At 40.1% G+C, this 22,468-nt stretch overlaps 2 protein-coding genes across 10 annotated transcripts in view; both read left to right on the top strand.

Annotated features, from left to right (window-relative positions):
- The window catches only part of LOC122776247 (CUGBP Elav-like family member 2), a 28,896-nt gene extending 23,943 nt beyond the window's left edge, over positions 1 to 4,953 (top strand). For 7 of the 9 annotated variants that reach the window (XR_006361184.1, XR_006361182.1, XR_006361183.1 and 4 more), the window contains exons 13-14: positions 147 to 327; positions 1,272 to 4,953. Coding sequence is in view for 2 of the 9 variants with exons in the window: in XM_044036688.1 (XP_043892623.1) it covers positions 147 to 274 (128 nt within the window). In the remaining 7 variants the exon portion in view is untranslated. Of the gene's footprint in view, positions 1 to 146 lie in introns of all 9 variants that reach the window. The other 2 variants (XM_044036688.1, XM_044036687.1) reach the window with 1 other exon arrangement.
- A 3,926-nt stretch (positions 4,954 to 8,879) lies between these two features.
- Positions 8,880 to 21,304, top strand: dhtkd1 (dehydrogenase E1 and transketolase domain containing 1). The gene is made up of 17 exons (XM_044036686.1): positions 8,880 to 9,148; positions 10,820 to 10,972; positions 11,641 to 11,852; positions 11,948 to 12,142; positions 13,154 to 13,423; positions 13,522 to 13,693; positions 13,784 to 13,982; positions 14,588 to 14,900; positions 14,986 to 15,070; positions 15,152 to 15,291; positions 15,373 to 15,523; positions 15,631 to 15,737; positions 17,432 to 17,596; positions 17,695 to 17,777; positions 18,265 to 18,431; positions 19,470 to 19,555; positions 19,642 to 21,304. The coding sequence occupies exons 1-17, from the start codon at positions 8,977 to 8,979 to the stop codon at positions 19,741 to 19,743; spliced, it is 2,772 nt and encodes a 923-aa protein (XP_043892621.1). The 5' UTR covers positions 8,880 to 8,976; the 3' UTR covers positions 19,744 to 21,304.
- The last annotated feature ends 1,164 nt before the right edge of the window (positions 21,305 to 22,468 follow it).

Genomic DNA, 22,468 nt, shown 5'->3' with positions numbered 1-22,468 from the left:
GTATGTGTGTGTATATATGTATATGTATATATATATATATATATATATATATATATATGTGTATGTATGTATGTATGTATGTGTGTATGTGTATTTATTTATTTAGTTATTTAATGTAACTTGTCTTTCACCCTTTTCCCCCACAGGATTCGTCAGCTATGACAATCCTGTGTCTGCACAGGCTGCCATTCAGGCCATGAATGGTTTCCAGATCGGAATGAAGAGGCTGAAGGTTCAGCTGAAGCGCTCCAAAAACGACAGCAAACCCTACTGATCCTAGCCCCGGGGCTTTCCCCCCTCCCCAGCTATAATGCTAGCACTGCTAGGGTAAGTTTGCCCTCCAGCCAAGGTCACCACAGCAGAGACTCAGTGGGGCAGGGGGAAAGGAGGCCACCACAGGAGGGGGAGACTTACCCTTTTACTAAAAAAAAAAATTGTTGCAATGATCGTTCCACATTTTAATGTATTTCATTCCTGCGGTTTTCTCATGTAATTTGAGTCTGGTTGAATATTTTAATGTGTATGATTATTTATGACTATCACTGGAGTTGGTGTTTGCTGGAGGTATTTTGTCACTGTATTTAGTGGAGAGCATCAGGTGTGTTTCCATGCCATTTCATTGCCTTCAGGTCATGTTAAGACAGGTTGACTAAGGATCAGTTGTTGTGTTGAAGGGTCGAGGCCCAAGGCCACGTTAGACCCCAGAGCTTCGATTTGTGTTTGGCTGTTTTACATAAAGTCTCCGTCTCGTTTGTGTTGGGGTGTGTGTGTGTGTGTATGTGAAAATCTTTTTTCACTCTGAATTTGTTAAGTCTCTGTTCCCCCATCTGTCGCTCTTTGTCTCCCATCTTCTGTCCAATCATGATCAAGTCATGTTGAGCTAGGCTACCTCTCTACTCCTCTATTAACAACCTCTTCCAGTCATTCCATCCATCCACCAAGTCCTCACAGAGGGCCTGGCTGTAGATGGATCTCTTTGGGTGCCAAGTGTACAGTTTGTGCATGTCAGAGTCTCTGCCATGTGTGTGGTGGTGTCGTCCCTTCTTTAAAAACCTGTGTATTGTTTTTGTGCGTTGGTGGGGGTGGTCTCAGGGGAGGGGAGGAGGGTGTTTACAGCACTGTCCTTTTTACTGTATGTGGTGACTGGCATTGTTTTTGTTGTTTTTTGTGCCTCATGGCTAAACGATTCTTGTGCCGTGCCCCTAACTTTCTCTTCTCTCCTTTGTCTTCTCTCTCTCTCTCTTCCTTTCGTGTTTTTGTTCCTTTTTTAGAACAAATCTCCATGCCTGTTTGCTCATCATTAGCCTAGCATGTCTTCATGATGTTGAAAGCCAAGCCAAACTCCTGGCCTCATCATCCCACCATTGTCTGTGATGTCTCTCTAAGCTCGTCTGACCAATACCTGGCCACCCACTGACCCTTGACCTTAGCTCAACCTGAAATTTTTTTTTCTGCATGTATTTTTTTTCTGTATAGAAATGTGATAGGTGGGAGAGAGGTCAAACAAATCAATGTGAAAACTTACCTTTGTTGAATTCATTTAAAAGAAAAAAAACGTTTTGTTTTTGTGAATGTTTTTTTTTTAAACAAAAACCTGTGGGATTTCTTATTTTAATTTAGCTTTTTTCTCTTTTTGCTTTTGTTTTTTTATGTTGCTTTACTTTTACCTCTCTCAGTAAACTTCACTTGAAAGTTGAATACAGGGATTGGCACACAGCTGTGCTATTTGGTGCCATTAGCAATATGTTGGCTTATATATATTAAAAAAAACATGCTTCAGACCACTTTCCAACACTTCTGAAAGTCTGACCAGTAAAAAAAAAAACTCAGTGCTCTGTAATCTCTACTTTTGCGGGCAGTGTGAAGATTTACACCAAGGCTATTTGAAAATATACTTTTTTTTTCTTTTCATTTACAAAAATATCCAGTGTATTTACTTTTTTTTAAACTATTGATGGCACAATAACAGGTACATTTGCTCTGTTTAGAGAAATGACTACCTACATGAGTCAACTTTTTTAGAACTGATTCACAAATAGACAATCTGTGGTTTAAATGCACACTTAGATTACCTATATTTTATACCATTGAATCTATAGAAGTTTAACTAACAGAACCCAGGCAAAACGTTGGGTTTTTTGTAGATTACGTTGTAATGTCATCTGTGTCTGGGGATGGGGGTTCTTCAGTGTATTACATTTTTAAAGAGGACAGACCGGTGTGACCATTTGAGGGTCATTTCTAGTAGATTAAAAACACTTTAAGACAAATTTCCTCTGCATTAAGTGTAATTTCAACTTCTTGGGAAAAAGTACTTTTTTTTTTTTAAAGAAATAGTCACATTTTGAGTATGTAGGCTATTTTTTTTCCCTGCATTTAAAGAAGAAAAAAAAATTATTGTTAAATTTCAAGGTACGTCTTGTTGACTTTCTGTGAATTTCTCATTAATAATTTAAAGTAATTGATGTTTCACTCTTGGTTTAGTTTGGATGCCTCATGCTGAAAGATGATTTACAGTATCTGTTAATCATGCAGATGCCAGACAATGCTTTCTTGTTTTCTCACTTTTTGTTGAAGTGCCCATGTGTCAAAGTGTTTTTGATTTCACACTTTTTCTTCCTGTAACGTAACCTGGTTTTCTTAAACACGCGTGCACGCTGCGACACAACACTCTGTCATTGCAAATGTGGGAGCCCCTGAAGGAAGAGATCACTTGGACACATGACACAACCTGTGGGTCTCTGCGCAGTTTTTAGACACACACATACAAAACACGGTTGCTTTTTAATTTAGCCATTTCATTTAAATTTTTCTTTTTCCATTGATTGTTCTTTTGTGACTTCCCGTATCACCTCTCAGTCATACACAGCACGTTACTACCACTAAGTCAACCACAATAGTGTTGATTTACAAGTACATTCCATTTTTATTTTATTTGTTTCAGCACAAAGTTTACACTTTTATCAGGGTGGCATTTTGTCTGTTAATAACAATCCTGGTTTAAAAAAAAAAAAAAAACAAAACAAAAAAAACAACCACCACTTCACCCCCTTAAAGGGAAGGGTTCCCTAAAATTGCGTACCTGATGGCGCTTAAAAGTTGTCAACTCAGGGGTTTTTTGTGTGTGTGAGAAACGAGATTACGACACAAATGCACAATTGTCACATTTGACCTTTTTTCAGTTTGGTCAGTTTTGATTTACTTTTATTCTCGAAATACTAATAAGTTCCAAAAAGAAAAAAAAGTAATAGAAAAGTACCAAATTGAAAACAGTGCTTGAGGAAAGTGCAGTTTTGTAAGGAAACACTGAAGCACATCTGTGGGAACTATTCACTTTTCAGAATGTTGTGTGTGACTGTGATCCCAAAAAAAACTTCAAGGTACCACTGATTTCACTTTTTAATATGGGCATGTGCTTTTTACAGTGTGTTTTTCTATCCAAATGCAATACAATATTCAAAGTGCCATATATATACGTCTAGAAACTGCCTATACATTCTTATTAGGCCTTGGTTTAGAGATTGCTGTAGTTTCGCCTTTTTTTTTGTTCATTTATGCCAGTGTCATTAAAGCTCTTGTCACCTGCTCATGTCCCCTTTCTATTCCCCTCACTATGTGTTGAGTTGCTGGTAAATGTGTATTGTGATGTACTCAATTTGAACAGCTGGTGTTAACAAAACAACAACAAAAAAAAAAAAAAATACTTGTAGATAAACAATAAACTTCCCTATACATTTGAAGGTTGAGTGTGAACACCTGTATTTTAGCACTGCGATATAAACAAGTGGTGATCAGGTGGTGATTTGGGAAAGGAAAAACATTAACGGGAGCCACGTTAAGTGATTGAGATCATGTGTTAAACACTGGAATGGTTGCGGGTCTGTGGTGATATCTATGGTGTAAGTTGGAGTGGTTCTTCTGAATGAATTTAAAGGGGGGAGGAAGCACAATGTACAGTCCTTGGCAGTCCGGACAAGAAGTAGACTCACTTCAGGGGCTTCCATTACAAATCCTGTTCAAGCTCTAACAATCACTTTTCTTCTGTTATTTACATATTCTGAAGTGCTATTTCTTTTTGACAGTGTGGTAGCTTTGCATCTCTATAGATATTGTCCTTTATCCAAAAGAAGATCGAAACAAATCTTCCTGTGTTATTTTCTTGTCTGATAATTGGTAAGACTTTGTTCATGTTTCAACAATAATTTAATAGATGTCTTGTCTTGATGAAAGCCAAAGTGGGTGCATCTTGATGTGATCTGTATCATACATACAGTAGTTTTTTTTTTTTCTCTCTCTGTTCAGTCGATATCAATTTTTTTGAAACTGGGTGGGATTTGAAAAAGAAAAAAAGAAAAAAAAAGACCTACACAGGCTTTCCGATTTCTACAACTGGTTGTTAATATGTATTTTGTACCAGTGAAGCTTTTTATATTGGAAATTAAAGGAAAAAAAAAAAATCTATATTGGAAAAAAAATTGTCTGGCCTCTCAATGTGGCCTCACCTTGACCAAGTCTTGTGTTTGGCCTCTTGGTGGTTTCAAGCAATTTTTTTGTTTTTGTCTCTAAAAGATGCCTGATTTTGCTTTTACATGGATCTCTGCGTGTTCCTGGCTTCGTTGATTGGTTTCATTTTTGGTGGCGGGCGGGCGGGGGGAGGGTGGGATCCAATAAATCGTGGTAGGTTTCATGTTGGTATTTGTGCTGTCCACATAGTTTAATGGTCATCAGGATTTTGACAACTTGTGTGGATAATTGTTAGTTGAAGAGTTAACTATCTGTTTAGTTTGAGCCTTGCTTTTTACCTGTGTAGCGTTTTCTGTTTGGTTTTTTTTTTTTCCCCATAGCGGAGTGTGTAGCTGAAAGACTCTGTGTTCTTTTTTGGTCAATGTTTGTTCATGTGTGGTGTGTTTCTTTGCCTTGGTCTCCAAATTAAACCATTTCCCCTAATATGGACTGTGTGTCTTTGTGCGTTTGTGCTTGTCCAGTGTTGTAAAGACATTTTACAAACCACCCCTCCCTCCCCAGTGTGTCGTGTCTCGCTAACTTGTTTCTCTTCATCGTGCTTCTCTTTGCTTCTTTGTAGAAAGTAGCGGGCTGGGGCCGGGGGGGGATTGTGTGCTGGTTGAGGTGTTCAAAGCAATTATAAGAAAATGGCCTGTACAGCCACATTAGATATCAGTCTATCATTCCTATGGTTTACAGTTGACATGTTTTGCATTTAGACTAGTATGTGAAATAATTAGAGAGTTGACAAGATCATTATTTTTAGAGTTGATAGTAATGGTTGCATATAAAAAAAAAATAGAATTTTTAAATTTAGCTTCATCCTATTTCTCAGTCATGATTTAATGCTACTTTTTTTTCCATAGAAATCACCTGAATAGCTTTTTTGTAGTAAGAAATAATTTGAATATGATAACATTTACGGTTTCCTTACATTTTACAAACCACAGGATTCATGAAATTATTATTTGATCGAACACTGACAGTTTATCATTTTACAGGCTAGGTCACTAACAAATGAGCGATTCAAGTAACCGATAAGTTCCAAACCCAAATTTGAGGATGACTTGTTGGTGAAAGCTATGACTGACTTCATTCATCGGCGACCTTTAGACCTTCAAACTATTTTCACCTGGAGAGAAAAGTCTGCAGCTAAAAGACTGATCCTTTAAATTATAAAATATAATGTGATACCTTTCAAAAGCTCCTCAGTAACATTAAGTGATTATTCTGTTGGGAAAGAACAAACTGTACATGAAGTGACAGTGAGACATAATTGAAATGAAAAAATAATGTTACCATGTTGTCAGTGATCAGAAACCACAGCGGGATGGGAATATTCCCTGTGCTAATTTACTGTACAGATCAGCACAAGGTAAGGTTATCTTGGTGATTAAATGGTTTCCTTTTAGATGGAGCCTACTTTGACCTCTATTATCTAGTCATTTATTTTCCATGAATGTTGTGCAGAAGTCACCTTGGTTGTTCGATTGTGTTCCTGGTTACAGGGTCTATGGTTGATGCATAAAGGAAAGAAATGTGTCATCCAAAGACATTTATGACAGAAAGATGGAGACTAAACTTTAATTTACCATAGAAACGTGAAATATAAATACTTGGGAAAGCAAGACTTTCTGTGGATTCAACCGTTTGCAGAGCAGAGAATCAAGACAGGCCTTCTCGAAGCAATAAAATGAACTTGATTTGGGGTTTTTTCCTACTAGAAAATACTGTGATATACTTCATAAATGGTGATGGAGGCCCCAAGAAGAAAATGGGCAAAATTGATATTGGACAACATGATGATAAAAGGCTAGGATTATTCCATTTTAAATAACTCCACATAAGGTATGAAACCTCCTGGTTCTGGTCATCATTTTAACATCCCTACAAAAGAAGTAATAAAAGAATCATGATTTTACAAATGTTCACAGGGGAAGAATGGAAATATCAAGTCCCCTGATAATAAGCTGTGTTGATAAGCTTTTTTTTTTTTTAGAGAACATCACATCCTGGATCAGTAAGGTTGACACTGACTAATTGGTAAAAACAATTTTAAATCTAAGGTGTGTCAGCATGTACCAAACTGGAAAATCCATATTAGAAAAAAAACAAAAACACTTGTGACGTACATCTGTCTTTCACGAGCATGATAATACAATGAAAACATGTTTGGACTGAACCAAAACAACCCTAAGAGCTGTACAGAGTTCTCAGTTGACAGATGGAGGAAACATTAAGGTTTTTGGTTTTTTTAAAGAGTGTGCCATTAAATGTAAACTTCAGCCAGTGTGACATGTCATGACGAGAGAGTGCAAATTCATCGTACAATAATGAGTTTGTAAGAATGAATCTACATGTTCTATTGTAAACTATAGATATGTAGAGAGGAGAAGAGATGTAAACACAAGCCTCTTTAAAGAAATGCTGACGGATCAACAACAATAATCAGAGATCACTGAATCTTGACAAGCTTAAAGGTCCTGTGTGTAATATTTAAGTAGGTTTTTATGCAGAAATTCAATATAATACCCATAAGTGTGTTTTATTTAAGTGTATAATAGCTTTGAAATAAAAAATAGTTTGGTTTTTGTAGCCTCAGAATAAGCTTAGCAGAATAGCTTTTCTTCTGGCAAGGGCCTTGGTTTACAGAGGCGGCCATCGTGTGCCATCTTGTTTTCGACAGAACCCCAAACAGACGAACCAGCCAAAGCGTGTATTTTGAAGTAGAAGCTCATTGTGCAAACAAAACGACATCCTCTTTGAAGCACAGGCTTGGTAAAGGCACGGGAGCGGTGTGAGTCCTCAGTTTGCACCACAAGATGTCACTAATTCTTCATAAACTGGACCTTTTAAGGAGGATGAGCAGATGAAGACATACAGTAAGTTTGGGCTACGTTCCATTTGTAGTCACAATTTTCCGAGGTCAGGATGTGTTCCTTCAACGGGAATGACCTCTGAACTTGAGTTAGGACTCCAATTCTGTTGTATTTGTTTCACATTAAATAAATCGTACGCATCGTACAGTTAAATACAAATCTTAGTTTTCTCTTTTTATACTGTGTTGTCTAATTGTTGTCAAATTTCCTTGTATGTTTATCACTTAAAATCACAATAAAACTGTTTATGATTCAATGCAATGGCAAGACATTCCATTCTATTCAAATACGTTGCGAAATACACTAACACTTGTAATATACTTTACGATCGTACTTTAGTGCAAAATTCATGTATCTGTCAACATTTGCTTTTACCTGCACTACATTTCCTCTATCTTTGTTACTCGTTAGAACCAAATAAAATTAGAAGAAGAGTTGATAATGGTCTGTATTTATATCGATGATCAAACCCATTCATGCTGCAACATGGGGTTAAAAGAATAACATAACAAAAAAAGAATGAAGATATTTCTCGCCTCAGGGGAAACTGAGGTTGGGAAGCACAATTCTTCAAAAATACTACCCCTGTTCTAATAATACAAAGCTAATTGCTTACTTTACAGTAAGTGTCTTGCTCAAGGACACACTTGCAGTGCCATGAATTGAACCTTCAACCTTCCAGTTGAATCACAACTCGCCCTACCACTGAGCTAACATGGCTAAATCATTATTCCACTCTTAAAAAAAACCCTTTTACTTCTACTTTTGATACTTAAGTACAGTAAATGTCATATACTTTAAGTGACTTCTACCAAAGTCATTTTCAGGCAAGATACTTGTACTTATACTCAAGTAATGCTTTATGTACTTCACTCTTACATAGAAAATACACTAACAAACGCCTAACCTCACTGTGGTCTTCATGTTCATGTTGTGCCTTCACGACGCTGAAGTTAGCTTCCGATTTCACTAGCAATCGGATTTCTTTCGGTTTTCGTTAATTTCCCCTTATCTTTATACCATATTTCTCCAAGTTGAAATAGTTCCCTTGTCCACTGATTGTCTGTTTTTGGCGACACTTACTGATGTGAAGGCATTTCAGACATTTTAGGTAAGACATTAACTTTGCCTGGCACCCACTATTGTATTTGTGAAACTTTTATTTATTTTTGTGAAAATGCTAAAGTGGCGATTTCCCCATTTTTGTTTTATACCTAGACCTTATTAGACCAGGTCCAGGTCCAAAAACCACTAAGCCTAGACCTCTCAAATCTGGACTAGACTATCCTACAGAGGTTAAACATTCATTATAACACAGCCTCTGATTTGTGAAACCTTGAGTTTGGTTATAACGAGTGGTTGATTGAGTTAGTGTTGTCTTTCTTACACCTAAACACATCACATTGCCTTAGTGTTTGTCTGTGATGGTGGTGTTTAATAAAGCATTCAAAAAAAAAACCCAAACCCTCCTCGTGTTCAGCCAATAGGATCGCGCTGCTGCGTCTCCTCCCGTCATGTCATGTGTCGCCGGCTAACATGGCCGCCGTGTAGCAGCTGAAAGTTCTTCCACAGGCTAACGTGTGTAGCTGCAAACATGTCGGCGCTGCTTCTGCTGAGGAAGTCTCTGAGCAGACTGTCGCCGGGAGTCACCCGGCAGGCGCTCAGCGGCCGCTATCACACCGAGAGAGGCGTGTACGGATACCGACCCAAGCAGACCGACAGAGACCACCTGCTGGAGAACGAGCGCATCATCGCACTGTACCAAGGTCAGTGTGGAAGATCGCGTGATATACGCTATTACTATCATCGCGTAGCTATCGCCATAAAACACACTCTGGCGATTTTGGCCTAATTGTATAATCGGGATAATCATTCACAGTGTCGCTACAGCCAGCAAATAGTCCTAGTGGTTTATTTTGATGTGCTCCAACAGGAAGCCTGCGTCATATTTGAATTTCTTGTTGAAATGTTAATCAGAAATATCATTTTAATACATTTGATTAGAGTGTTGGTATATTCAGGTTTCAGGCTATAAACTGGGCATGGTAAGACTAACTTACAGACTTTTTTATAAACTGAAGTCAAAGTTTATAATTTCCATTCACAACATTATTTGGGCAATTGTAAAAAAAATGCTTAAAATATAGTAGTATAGTATAGTAAACAAAAGGGGCGGGGCCTTTTGTCCATATTGTCATTTGTATGAGATTGTTAAGCCTTCAGAAGATGTGCACATGTATGAACTGATACTAGAACGATAATCCTGCATGTGAAAACCCAACAAAATAAACTTATTGTGACTGTTTTTTGTTTTATTATATGAGATATAGATGTTTGCCTGTTTAATAATCAGCACAGTTCCTAGTTAATGGCCTGTTACATATGCATATTATTTTTATTAGTGCAGTGCAAACACACAATGTTGGCTGGCAATTTTGTGTACTTGTGTTTCATTTTATCAGATGTTGGGGAAGAGAGAAAATTGTCCAAACTCACTGAGTATTAAAGACAGATGTCGGACATATAAAAAACAATATTGTTCGACGTCTACTTTTTATTACGATGAAGGATAATGTCATGCGTTGTCCTATCCCTCATATGAAACAGGGATTGGACAATGCCCCTTTTTTGTGTGTCCAATACCAATATCACAAACTCTACCGATACCAATATTAGTCCTGTGCAGTCATTTTCGACCACTTATGAACCCTGAAGCTGTTAACATCATATTTGTGCTGAGTCATTTCAAAGACATAATCCTCCAAATACTCCTAGAAGAAATAAACAGCCCAAACATGACTCAGTGAGTCATGTGGCTGCTTTTTATTAACATTTGTACTGTCTGTGCATAGTGAATACTGATTCCCATCCCTAATATGAACCAATGAAGACAGTGTATGGACAGACAGCGCTGTCCTATTTTAAAGCATATTTTTTTTGCAGTTATCAAAATAATTTTGTGGATTACGATTACTTTCATGACATGAAATTGACTTCATTTTTGATGTGGTGGGTGAACTGTAATCCAGGAAAGAGGACAAAGAGACTTTGTCACACTAAAAATAATGCAACTGACTTTAAGTCCCTTATTCTTGGATAAAGATCAGGTTACATTTTATAACCAGTCCATGCAGAGACAACAGAAAATTCCACTGGGTTCATGTCCTTTTTTTTTTCTTACCACTGTAAATAAGGATAAACATGAGTTGCAATTAAAATCCGTGAACACTGTTGTTGTTCATTTCTCTCCAGTTTATGTTTTAGAAGATAGAGTTCCCTTAAGTCCCTTATTCTATATTTTTCAAATTTGAGTTTCTCCTCTCGTGTTTGTTTTTTTTACACACATAATACAATTCCTGTTTGAATTTTCATTATGGAGAAGGAGGCCTTGTTTTGGTTGACTGACAGTGTCTTGTTGTTTGCTCTGTACTCATCAGATCATGCTCTTGCCCACGTGGTGGAGACGTACAGAGGACACGGACACAAGGCTGCTAAAATTAACCCCTTACAGCCCCACAAGCCTGTTGCTGACAGTGTCCCGGAGATCAACATGCTGAGTGGCACCGTAAGAGGACAGCTCAACACCTCAGGTAAATAATGGAGACGTATAGTACACCACAGTTACAGGATAATGACCACACGTAGAGCGTGTTCCTGTACATGCAACATTAGGTGACCTGTGCTCATCGATGAGTTACCAGAGGACAAACGGTGCGGACAACAAAATGTAAAACTGACCCCACACGTGACACAAAATGGTGCAGAGACAATAGACGAATGCATTGATTTTCTTTGTGTCTGGATTTGTGAAGACACTCCTGTCTTTGTCCATCTTTACCCCACAATTTACATCCCAAATATAATCTGGCTGTCTTCACTTGCTAAAGAAAAGAAGGATAATAATATTTGATTTGTTTATTTGAAAATGGTTTGCTGTATTTATTTATTTTTTACTCCACTTTCAAAAAATTAATGAAAAGTTTTATATGTGTGATCATCCCTATGATTTAATAAGTAAAACAAAATACAATGTTGTTTAGCATATGTTCAAGGACCAAAAGTAAAAGAACATGTTCAGAAAAAGTTAAATGTCTGTTTATATTTCGTCTTTGCAAAATGCCTGAGGAAATGTGCTTGGTGTCAGGCGATTATTGTTCCTATGACAGCAGCAGTGCTCACTTCTATTATCTTATTATCACATGTGGAGTTTGCTGCTTATTTTGTGTGTGCGTGTGTGTGTGCGTGTGCGTGTGTGTAGCTCTGCGGCACTTTGGAAAGGCGGAGGCTTCACTGGAAGAAGTTCAGGCCTACTTGGAGGAAACTTACTGTGGCCACCTGTCAGTGGAGACCAGCCAGCTGAGCACACTGGAGGAGAGGGAGTGGTTTTCTGACCGCTTTGAGGAGCTCAAGAAGATGCGTTTCTCCATAGAGGAGAGGAAGCGGCTGGCCAAGATCATGCTTGAGTCTCAGGTAGATGCACAGAGGATGAGATAAAACCCCAATGTAATCTCTTATGATGTGTTTTTTGTGCGTAAATCCTTTCTTGTCTCTCTCACAACCTGTAGGAATTCGACCACTTCCTGGCCACCAAGTTTTCTACTGTGAAGCGTTATGGAGGAGAAGGGGCAGAGAGCATGATGGGCTTTTTCTTCGAGCTTTTCCACCAGTCAGCCCACAGTGGCGTCACTGACATCGTCATCGGAATGCCCCACAGAGGTCGACTGAACCTCCTCACAGGCCTACTCATGTTCCCACCAGAGGTTTGACAGCCATTTTTATGAACAGACATGATTTATGTGTTAATACACACAGACCATTGAGCATCTCTATGCACAGAGAGCAGGGCACACGTAATTAGATTCAAATTAATTGATCCCACACGTGGGAAATCCAAAAAAATCCAATAACAATACTATAAACAATGGAGGAGGGATGAACAGGTGTGCAGAAACACATTTATTTTTTCTTTCAGCTGCTCCCTCTCTAGGGGCACTAAAACAAATATATTAAACCTACTGTGTAAATGTTAATATATATTTTAAAATGCACACAGTGAGCAGAACAGGAGAAACGTGTAGTGACACATAGAGCTGAAACAATCGATTACTAAATTAATCGACAACTATTTTGATAGTCGATTAATTGGTTTGAAGCTTTTTTCATGATTAAAACAAGATTTCCGATTGTTTAAGCTTCTTTTCTAAATTTCTTTGCTCTGGATAACAAATCAATTATTAAAAGTGAATCATTTTGGTTTGTGGACAAAACAAGACATTTGAGAACATCATCATTTCCAGGTTTGACGTACACCGATCAATATTTTGTAAGGTTTTCTGATATTTTATGGACCAAACGATTAATTGAGAAAATAATCGACAGATTAATCAATAATGATGATAATCGTTTGTTGCAGCTCTAGTGACTCACAATTATTACACATGTGTTTTGAGCAGAATATGACAGGCTGTGAGCAACAGCAACTGAGATGTTTTCTTTTTTTTCTTTTTCTTTTTATTCTTTTTAATTACAGATTCTATTTTTGAGACGCCACCACAGTGTCATAATGCACAACACAGTAATGATCACCGAGGTTCAAAGTAAACCCAGAGTCCCAGCTTAAATCTAAATTATAACACGCTCTTACTTACATTGTGATTGTCTGTATTTTTGATAAAGGTCAGGTTACATTTTATGACCGTTCATTTCTTCCCACTGTAAACAAGGATGAACACGAGTTGCAGTTAAAATCCATGACCAATGTTTCCCTCCAGCTCATGTTTCGGAAGATGCGTGGCCTCAGCGAGTTCCCTGACACGTCACCTGCAATCGGGGATGTTCTCTCTCACCTCACCTCCTCAGTGGATTTGGATTTCGGAGCTGGACATCCTCTTCACGTCACCATGCTGCCCAACCCGTCTCACTTGGAGGCTATCAACCCGGTCGCCCAGGGCAAAACCCGTGCCAGACAGCAGCTCAGGAAAGAGGGGGACTATTCACCTGAAGACAGCGCTCAACCAGGGGACCAGGTCATCTGTCTACAGGTACTGCAGCTAATACACAACAATTACAAGCCCTCCCTACTTCACGTAAAGCTGTGAGTTGTCAAAGACGCCCTGTGTGACCGTCCTCTCCTCCACAGGTCCATGGCGACGGCTCCTTCACTGGTCAAGGGATCGTTCCAGAAACTCTGACTATCTCAAATCTCCCGCACTACAGAGTTGGTGGGAGCATCCACCTCATTGTGAACAACCAAGTGGGCTACACCACTCCATCAGAGAGGGGGAGGTCTTCTCTGTACTGTAGTGATGTTGGTCAGTGACACTCGAATAATCGTATCATATGTGTGTGTGTGATTATTATTATTATGACACTGTAATAAAGATGTCATATTTGCATCACAGGTAAGATGGTGAACTGCGCTGTGATCCATGTGAATGGAGATGATGCAGAGGAGGTGCTGCGAGCCACGCGTCTCGCGGTGGAGTACCAGCGGCGCTACAGGAAAGATATAATCCTGGATCTGATCTGCTACCGCCAGTGGGGCCACAACGAGATGGACGAGCCGTTCTTCACCAACCCGGCCATGTACAAGATCATCCGGTCAGTTCCATTTGTTTGCTTTGCATTATAACACTGAATGAATCTCTGATAGCAGGTGGTTGTTCCTTCAAAAGGAACCAGGTGATGTGATTCTGGCATCTAATCAGGACGGAGACAGTCACTGGAATGACCTGCTAGAACTTCATCGCTGTTTAGTCCAGACTTGTTAAGCTCTATAGCAAAGGAGATCGAGATCAAGTCTGGATCAAGTCGAGTTTACATAAAGAAGTATAAGGTATGAAGTATGAAATCCGTTGCTCGATGGGCTCCCATCGCTCCGTCTGCTTCTGCTCGCCTGCTGTGAGCATGTTCCGTAGCAGCGATTCACCTCCACCGTCTCTCTGGATCAGTGGGAAGTTGGCATCCCAGGGCACAAACATCCCTGGGCACAAACAGCTATCCACCATCTTGTATAGTACAGTATATAGTAGCACGTCTATAGTAAGCAGCGTAGTATCCTGCCAGTCAGCTACCGGAGCTCTCTTGATAGATACTAGAGGTTATGATGATGGTATCAGACATGAAAAAGTGATATCGAGCCGTCCCTAACTTTATTAACTGCTTCTTATACTTAAGTTAAATGTCACATTTTTGCTTTCTCGCAGCTCCCGTAAGAGCGTCCCCGACTCCTACTCGGACCAGCTGATCGCAGAGGGTCTGATGACCGAGGCCGACCGCGACGACATCAAATCCAAACACTACGGCAAGCTTAACGACAAGCTGGCCAACATGACCGTGTACACCCCGCCGCCCACCAACCTGCAGGGCCGCTGGGGAGACCTGGTCGAACCCCAGGCCAGAGTCACCACCTGGGATACAGGTGTCCCTGTTCCTCTGCTGCAGTTTGTCGGAGCTAAATCTGTGTCCGTCCCTGAAGAAATCCAGCTGCACAGTCACCTTGGAAAGACCCATGTACAGGTATGGACACAGTAGTCTCCTTTGTATCTTTTTGGGCAGTCCTGTGTTGGTCTGAAGCAACAGCTTGTGGATTGTGTGAACTCAGGCTCGGCTGCATAAGTTAGAAGACGGCACCAAACTGGACTGGTCCACAGCGGAGGCCCTGGCTTTTGGCTCGCTCCTCTGCCAAGGTGAGGGCTCTGGCAGAAAATACACATCTAATGCTGATCATGAACTGGATTTGTTGATTTCAAATTGTTTTTCCCTCTCAGGCTTTAATATTCGAATCAGCGGACAGGATGTTGGGAGAGGCACGTTTAGTCAGCGCCACGCCATGGTGGTGTGTCAAGACACCAACGATATGTACATCCCTCTGAACAACATCAGTCCTGAGCAGACTGGCTTCCTGGAGGTAACATGAGTTCTTCTGTATGACCTTAAATTGCCTTTATCTCCATCTGTTGCATCCTTTTTATGTTTCATGCGTGCTCAGGTGTGTAACAGCCCCCTGTCTGAGGAGGCGGTGCTTGGGTTTGAATATGGTATGAGTATTGCACAGCCAAAGCTTCTTCCCATCTGGGAAGCTCAGTTTGGCGATTTCTTCAACGGAGCACAGATCATCTTTGACACCTTCATTTCAGGAGGTAACCTCTGACTATTCGTCAGCGTCTGCCATAAAACCTTTCTCACGTGATGTTAGATTTTGTGTTTCCATCTCTTCATATATGACATTTTAAAACCATGTCTCCAGGTGAAGCTAAATGGCTGCTGCAGTGTGGGATGGTGATCCTGCTGCCTCATGGTTACGATGGTGCCGGACCCGAACATTCCTCTTGCCGCATGGAGCGCTTCCTCCAGGTCTGTGGGCGTGTAATGCTGCATCCATGTCATATCAACTTACCCATTTCAGGAAAAATGACCCCACACATGTTCTCTGTCTCTAAAATGCTCTTAAAAAAGCTCTCTGCTGACATTGACATACATTTTATTTGGTTGATTATCTGACTTTCTTTTAGATTCTGCCCTTTTTTAGGCTTCTTTGCAGCCAAAGGACCTTAAAGGACCTTTTATACAGATTGGTTGTAGTACAACAGGCAATTACAGCATTGGTGATACCCAGGATGAATCAGAGACAGCCTCCTCAGCTGATGTCTTCTGACCTCCGCCTTGGTTTCACAGTGAACCTCTTTTTATTTTATTTTATCTTATAACCCTTGTGTATTTTTATACACAAGTGTTGTTCTTGTTCAGATCACTTTTTGTGGAATTGTCAAACAGAATAAAATGGTTATAGTGATCTCATGAAAGGACACAGTTCTTTTTTACCTAGATTTTAGATTTCACGAGTCATTCAATGGAGGAAAATCTGTAGCTGTGAGGTGTATTTCTACTAACAACACCTGTTCACATGTCTCAAAACATCAGTCCTGTGCTCAGGTGAACATTAACACAGGTTTTATTTGGTGCAATCATTCCTCATGTCCATACCGGTCATTAAAATTCCTTTTATACTGTGCTATACTGAGCTGGACACATCAAACGTCTGTCTTCCAGAGTTTTTTGAAGGTAAAGAGCAGCTTCAGCAAAAATGTGCAGCTATCATTCCAGCCTATTTCCCTCTGTCTTTTTGAGTTAGGCTGCAGGAGTCAAATTGGAACAAGAGGAAATTAGTCTTACTAAAAAAGGCTGTTAACTGTGGAAGATAACCTGCCCTGATTCCTCTAACCCAGTCTACATTTGCATTGCTTTTGCAGGAAAAACACAGTTGCTCCTGATCACATTAACAGTGGCTCTGGTCAGGTCATGTAGGTTCAGGACTGTGAGCCATGCACTGTGATCGTGTTAAAATGTACTTTGTACTTTGTCAACCAGTGTTTCTTACTTTTACCGTTACACCCCTAGTGAAGATCTCAATAAGACAACAAGAACGGACAAAAGAACTGAGGAAACATGCACTAGCAGGCTTTAAAAAAAGACCACGGTAAAGACATTTACATAAAGACATTTTACATAAAGCCTGTGTCGTTCCTCCACTGTAGAAGAAGAGAGTGCAGCACAGAGCGTATTATTTACAGGAAACTTAAGAGCAAATCAATGGAGATAATGTGTCTTGATTGGGCACCAGACAAAAGACATCAGATGTCAGACTGTGTCCAAATGCATCCCCCTTATTCAATCACTCCCATCACTCTCTATATAATGCACACTGCAGTTTGCTCTCAAATTAGCCGGGAATTGACATTTTAGACTCTTGAGTGTGTGTCGTCACCCTGGGATGAGCGCTCATACTTTTTTTTTTATCTATAAAAAGCGATGCATGTGTTCTCATAGTTGGATTTGGTCAGTTTGAGTCACATTTAGACCAACAAACCTGTACATCATCATCTATAATCAGTCTCTGCTGCTGAATGTAATTAAATTAATATTCTTTTATAGGATTTTTCTTAACTTCTTCTTCTCCAGCAGCTTCTCCTTGGCTGTGTGTTGGTGTTTTGCACATGAGCTGCTGAAGTGCAAATGATATCCTAACTCGTCCCGTGTTTACTCCTCAGATGTGTGACAGTAAAGAGGACGGTGTGGACGATGACACCGCCAACATGTCTGTGGTTAACCCCACCACTCCCGCTCAGTATTTCCACCTGCTGAGGCGACAGATGATCCGAAACTTCCGAAAGCCTCTGATTGTGGCTGGACCCAAGACGCTGCTCAGGTTTTCTGTAAGCACTGTAGACAAGTTTTTAACATATTATCCTCCAACTTATTCACTTGAATAAAATAAAATACAAGGGAGTGATTAATGTTTTTGTTTTCACAGGGCGCAGTGTCCAGTCTGACTGAGCTGGCACCAGGAACGTCTTTTAAACCAGTTTTAGGTGATACTTCAGTCTCGGCACAGAGGTACACACATTTTCTGCGGGTGTAGCTTGGAATTTTCTGTCTAAATCTAACCGAGCCCAACCCACTTCCTATATTTTTTTTGTCCAAGTGCAATCTGAAACTGACACAGTTAAAGTAAGCTGAAGTTTATTTATTTCTGGCTACAGCAAACAGAAATGTACTTAATTTGACACGACTGAACCCACCCTGAACAGGCTTGGGTCGGGTATCCATGCTCTAGTCGTTAGGTCAACAAAATAAAAATACTCGGCATACGACCCGCAGCAAATCCACTGAACAAGTCACACTGTGATAGTGGAACAATGCATGTCCTCTAAGATATTAAAAATTGCTGTGAAAAATGTCTATAGTCCATACAGGATATTTCACCAAATAAGTGATGGGGACAAAATCTACCGTGTTACAGAAAGAGATGGGTACATCTCAGTGTCCCCAGTGTAAATGACACACATGGATTAAGCCCACTTTGCCTTGTTTTTCCTCTCAGTGTCCAGAGGGTGGTGCTGTGCTGTGGGAAGCATTACTATGCCCTGCTGAAACAGAGAGAAGCGTCGCCAGCGAACCAGAACACGGCGCTCATCCGTGTGGAGGAGCTGTGCCCGTTCCCTCTGGCGACTCTGCAGCAGGAGCTCAACAAGTATCCCAATGCTACAGGTACTGTAGTGTGTGTGTGTGTGTGTGTGTGTGTGTGACCCTGCACTGACCCACCAACTGACCAGCTGACTGATCTCTCCTGTCTGCCTGTCAGACCTCCATCACACTCCTAACAGACAGTATATGCAACTTTACACCAGCTTTTTCCATTTTTGGTTATTAATTCCTTATGTTAAGGTTTGCTGCAACTGGAACATTCAGCCAGGGCTTGATCTTCTGTTACGTTGTTGCATTTTTCCTCCTGTAAACATGTCGATAAGGACCACTGCTACTGAATGACACTGTCAGCTGAGGTTGAGCGTCATAAAATGTTATGAATGTCCATAAAAGCAGGTTTGTGAGTGAGTCACACCGTAAGTTTAACTGCACTCACGAGTGTGTCAGGCTTTAATAAAAAGTCTGGCAGTCACCGCTGTCTTAATGTGAGGGGCCAGCACAGCGTGAGATAACCAGAAATGCAGGCACATCAAAAACATCTGAAGTATGAGCTTCACGACTGTTTACCCACTAAATCCTCTGCGTGTGTGGGTTGTTAACTGTATTAGATAAAGTGTTTCTCCCCCTGGTATCAGAATATCTGGGTATTGCATGGCACACAATTGGGAGAATAAGTAGGACTTTACTCTTCTAATGAACTGCAGAACATTTAGCAGAAGATGATGGACTTACAGGCAGTTTTCACACGAAGACCAAAATCCTGAATTCACCTCAGATTCGATTGTCGTCAATAATAATAATAACTGGCAGCGCTCCAACTCCATTACATACATTTTTAATCGGCCTGCTGATAGTTGACCAGATGATGAGTCATTGGTTTCATGAAATGTTAGAAATAATTCAGAGTTAAGTTCAAAGACCTCAGCGGGACGTGTATCATCACAGAGTGTTATTCTATGTTAAAATGGATTTAAAAGTAATTCTGGATTATTAGTTTTTATTTTTTGGGAACAAACCCTTTATTTCAAGTACCACTTGATCCGTTTGTTTCATTCCTGCATCTTTACATCGTATCATTCTCTGGTTTCGATCCTCCCACAGAGTTTATTTGGAGTCAGGAGGAGCCTCAGAACATGGGTCCCTGGTCTTTTGTGGCTCCCAGGTTTGAGAAGCAGCTGGCCCGCAAGGTGAGCAGCATGTGGAATTATTAAATCTATAATACTAAGCCTAATGGATTGATATTAAGCTGCACCTGCTCCTCTGTCGTCCACAGCTCCAGTTAGTGAGTCGGCCTGCACTGCCTGCTCCTGCTGTTGGCATCGGGATCCTCCATCACCAGCAACAAGAGGCCATCCTCACTGCAACCTTCTCTTAACGCTACAGCCACACTGCTCTGTTTTCATTCAAAAACACACAAATTCTGCTCTGGATACATCAGCTGTTCACACTAAGCTGTTCACACTAAGCTGTTCACACGACCCCAGGTCTCTCCAGCCCCAAAAATGGAGAACTTTGAAATTGTAACTGGCTCCATTTTTGTTTGAAAGCTCTGGGGCTGCGTTTTATTCTGACGGGGAAAACGGAAACGGAGATTATTCAAAGTGATAACGCAGTTACCCGCATTCACTTCCTGGTTGGCCACAAGTGGACTATCAACTGTCAATAAACAGGTCCACTTACACTTAATTACTCTTAACCGAAATCTTTGTTCTTCCATGTTACCGTTGCTGTTTCTCATTAGTAGTACTCGTTTTTAATCTGAAAGCTTGGTTTACAAATGAAAACGCAGTAGTACGGATGTAGCCAGCGACTTTAGCAGACTGGGAACCAGAAAAGGCCAGTACCCGGGCTTCAATACGACACTACATACATTTCACTGTCTTCTCTGGAAGCTGCTACACCTTCTGACAGTGTGCATGGATTTGAAACAAATGGTTCAGTCATTGAAAATGATTTTTATTGTACTATTATAGTCAAACATGGGTCTTTATTGTAATTTCTATGTGGGTTGAAGGTAAAGCCTGAACTGTTTACTTGTTTTTTTGGTAGGAGAACACTCATCTCATATTATGGTTCAGATCTGAATCAAGGCCTTGTCGTACAAAAGGATTTGGAGCCGATCGATTGTAGCACACAGGATTGTGTCAAGTTTAGTTCTCATTCGTTTACCCTGGTTAAATATGGTTTGGTTTTGTTTTGAACTAACACTAGCAATGTGAGTGTGTATGTATACACATTTTAAACAAACATGAATTGTTACCAGTGTTGTTAAATGTTTTTTCTCATGGTACACACTTGGGAGTAGTAATTGGTACCAATAACGTTTGGTTATTTTATTGGTTATTAAATCATGGTATGAACTTGAGCATAAGCCAGGACTGAACTCATGTTCATGGTACTGCATCAAAGGGCTAATGTAAATAATCAAAGTCACAAAATCTCATTTCTTTTCCAATAAATCTATTTTCACATCTGTGCGCTGTTCTTTCAGGAAATGTCAGTCATGCTTGTTCACTCACTTGTTAAGTAAAGTCATGTAATTATTCCCTAAATGTTAATTAACCTGGCTTTTGTCTGCAGTGGGAATGGCTTCCACTTCCAGGTCAGGTGACTGCAGTTGATGGGGGTTTTAAGTCTTCAGCTTTGATTGACAGTGAGTGAGCATGTTAATTTCTTCTTCTACTTTATTGTGGCATTTCATTTGCTGACACTGCACCTTTTCCAATGTGGTGTTATGATGTTTTACACTTGGAAAACAATCTAAAACACCTAAATCTCTGGTTTCCGTGGTACTTGTCTCTGTTGTGGGTTGTTTGTGATGTAATACTTGACTCATGGTGGGAAAAAGGTGAAGGCAAACTCTTCTGGGAAGAGTCAGTCGCCTTTTTTTATTTTGTTCTGGCAGTGGGAATAAAGGTGTTGTGGTGAATTTTAAACCCAGGTGTGCTTTATAGAGGTGGTCTGAGTGAGTTGCTTTTCTCACAACTGCTTAAATTTAGAACGGAACTTAACAATTAATCCTTTTCAAATCGAATACTTGAAACAATGCAATTGCAAAGGCTCCAGTCAAGGGTTGTGGAGTGCCTTTGACCAAGGATTATACATTAATGTCGCTGCAAGGTCCTTTTGTTCAAAGCCGTTCATATCTTCTTCAAGTGTTCATCCTTGCACTACAATATGAATATGAATATAGAATACATCTATTACACAGTTAATAACGTGTCACTTGAGAAAATAGTACTGATAGTTGAGTTTAAGGTTTTGCCACTTACTGTTCACATGTGTCAAACACGGCAAAGATGATCCAGTCGAGACGCAGGACCACACACTTGGCGTTTAATCAAACAATTTCAGGGAGGAGATTCCAGGGTGATTGAACATGACTTCAGAATATGAACAGACATTGAGGCGGACTGTCGTATCTGTGCGATGGTTTGTGCTGAGAAACACCAAAAGTCATGGCTGAGAGGATGGAATCAACTTGTCTTGTACAAGTTATGGTTCTAAACAAAAGTAATAATAATAATAATACATCACATTTATGCAACATCTGTTTCCCAGTCAACTCGCTCACATTCTGCTCATGCCCAAACTGTTTACTCGTAAATGTCAAACATGTTTAATACATACGAAGACTTACAAAGACTTAGTCTCTGGTGCATCTGATGCATCACACAACAGGATCATTGGGCCAGTTAATCTGTTTAAATCAGCCTTAAATCGGAAGACACCCATGATTATTGGAAGGGCCAGATCTGGACCTAAATCTGTCCGATTATGCTTTAGTGTGGGCCAGACTTAAGACAATGTGTTAACACCAGCAGGAGGATCTCCAAGGGATCCAAGAGAGGATTTATTGAGCTTCTACTACTGCCGAGTGTCCAGGGGAGTGTTTCAGCTTTGCATCTACAGTAATCCGCTTCCATACTTAAACACACGTAAACATTAAAACGATTGTGAAAAGAGCAAGTATTTTTGTTACGTGATGACATGGAGAAACTAAAACTAAAAGTCATACCTTCATTTGGTTTGGACCACTTTCACACTGCACTTTTTGTAAGCAGACCAAAGCACCTGGACAACGTGGTTTATCTGACCAG

This window comes from Solea senegalensis, linkage group LG10 (assembly GCF_019176455.1).
Source record: "Solea senegalensis isolate Sse05_10M linkage group LG10, IFAPA_SoseM_1, whole genome shotgun sequence".
NCBI classification, from domain to species: domain Eukaryota; kingdom Metazoa; phylum Chordata; class Actinopteri; order Pleuronectiformes; family Soleidae; genus Solea; species Solea senegalensis.
Note: the sequence above shows the minus strand (reverse complement) of the source record. Positions and strands in the feature narration are given on the sequence as shown.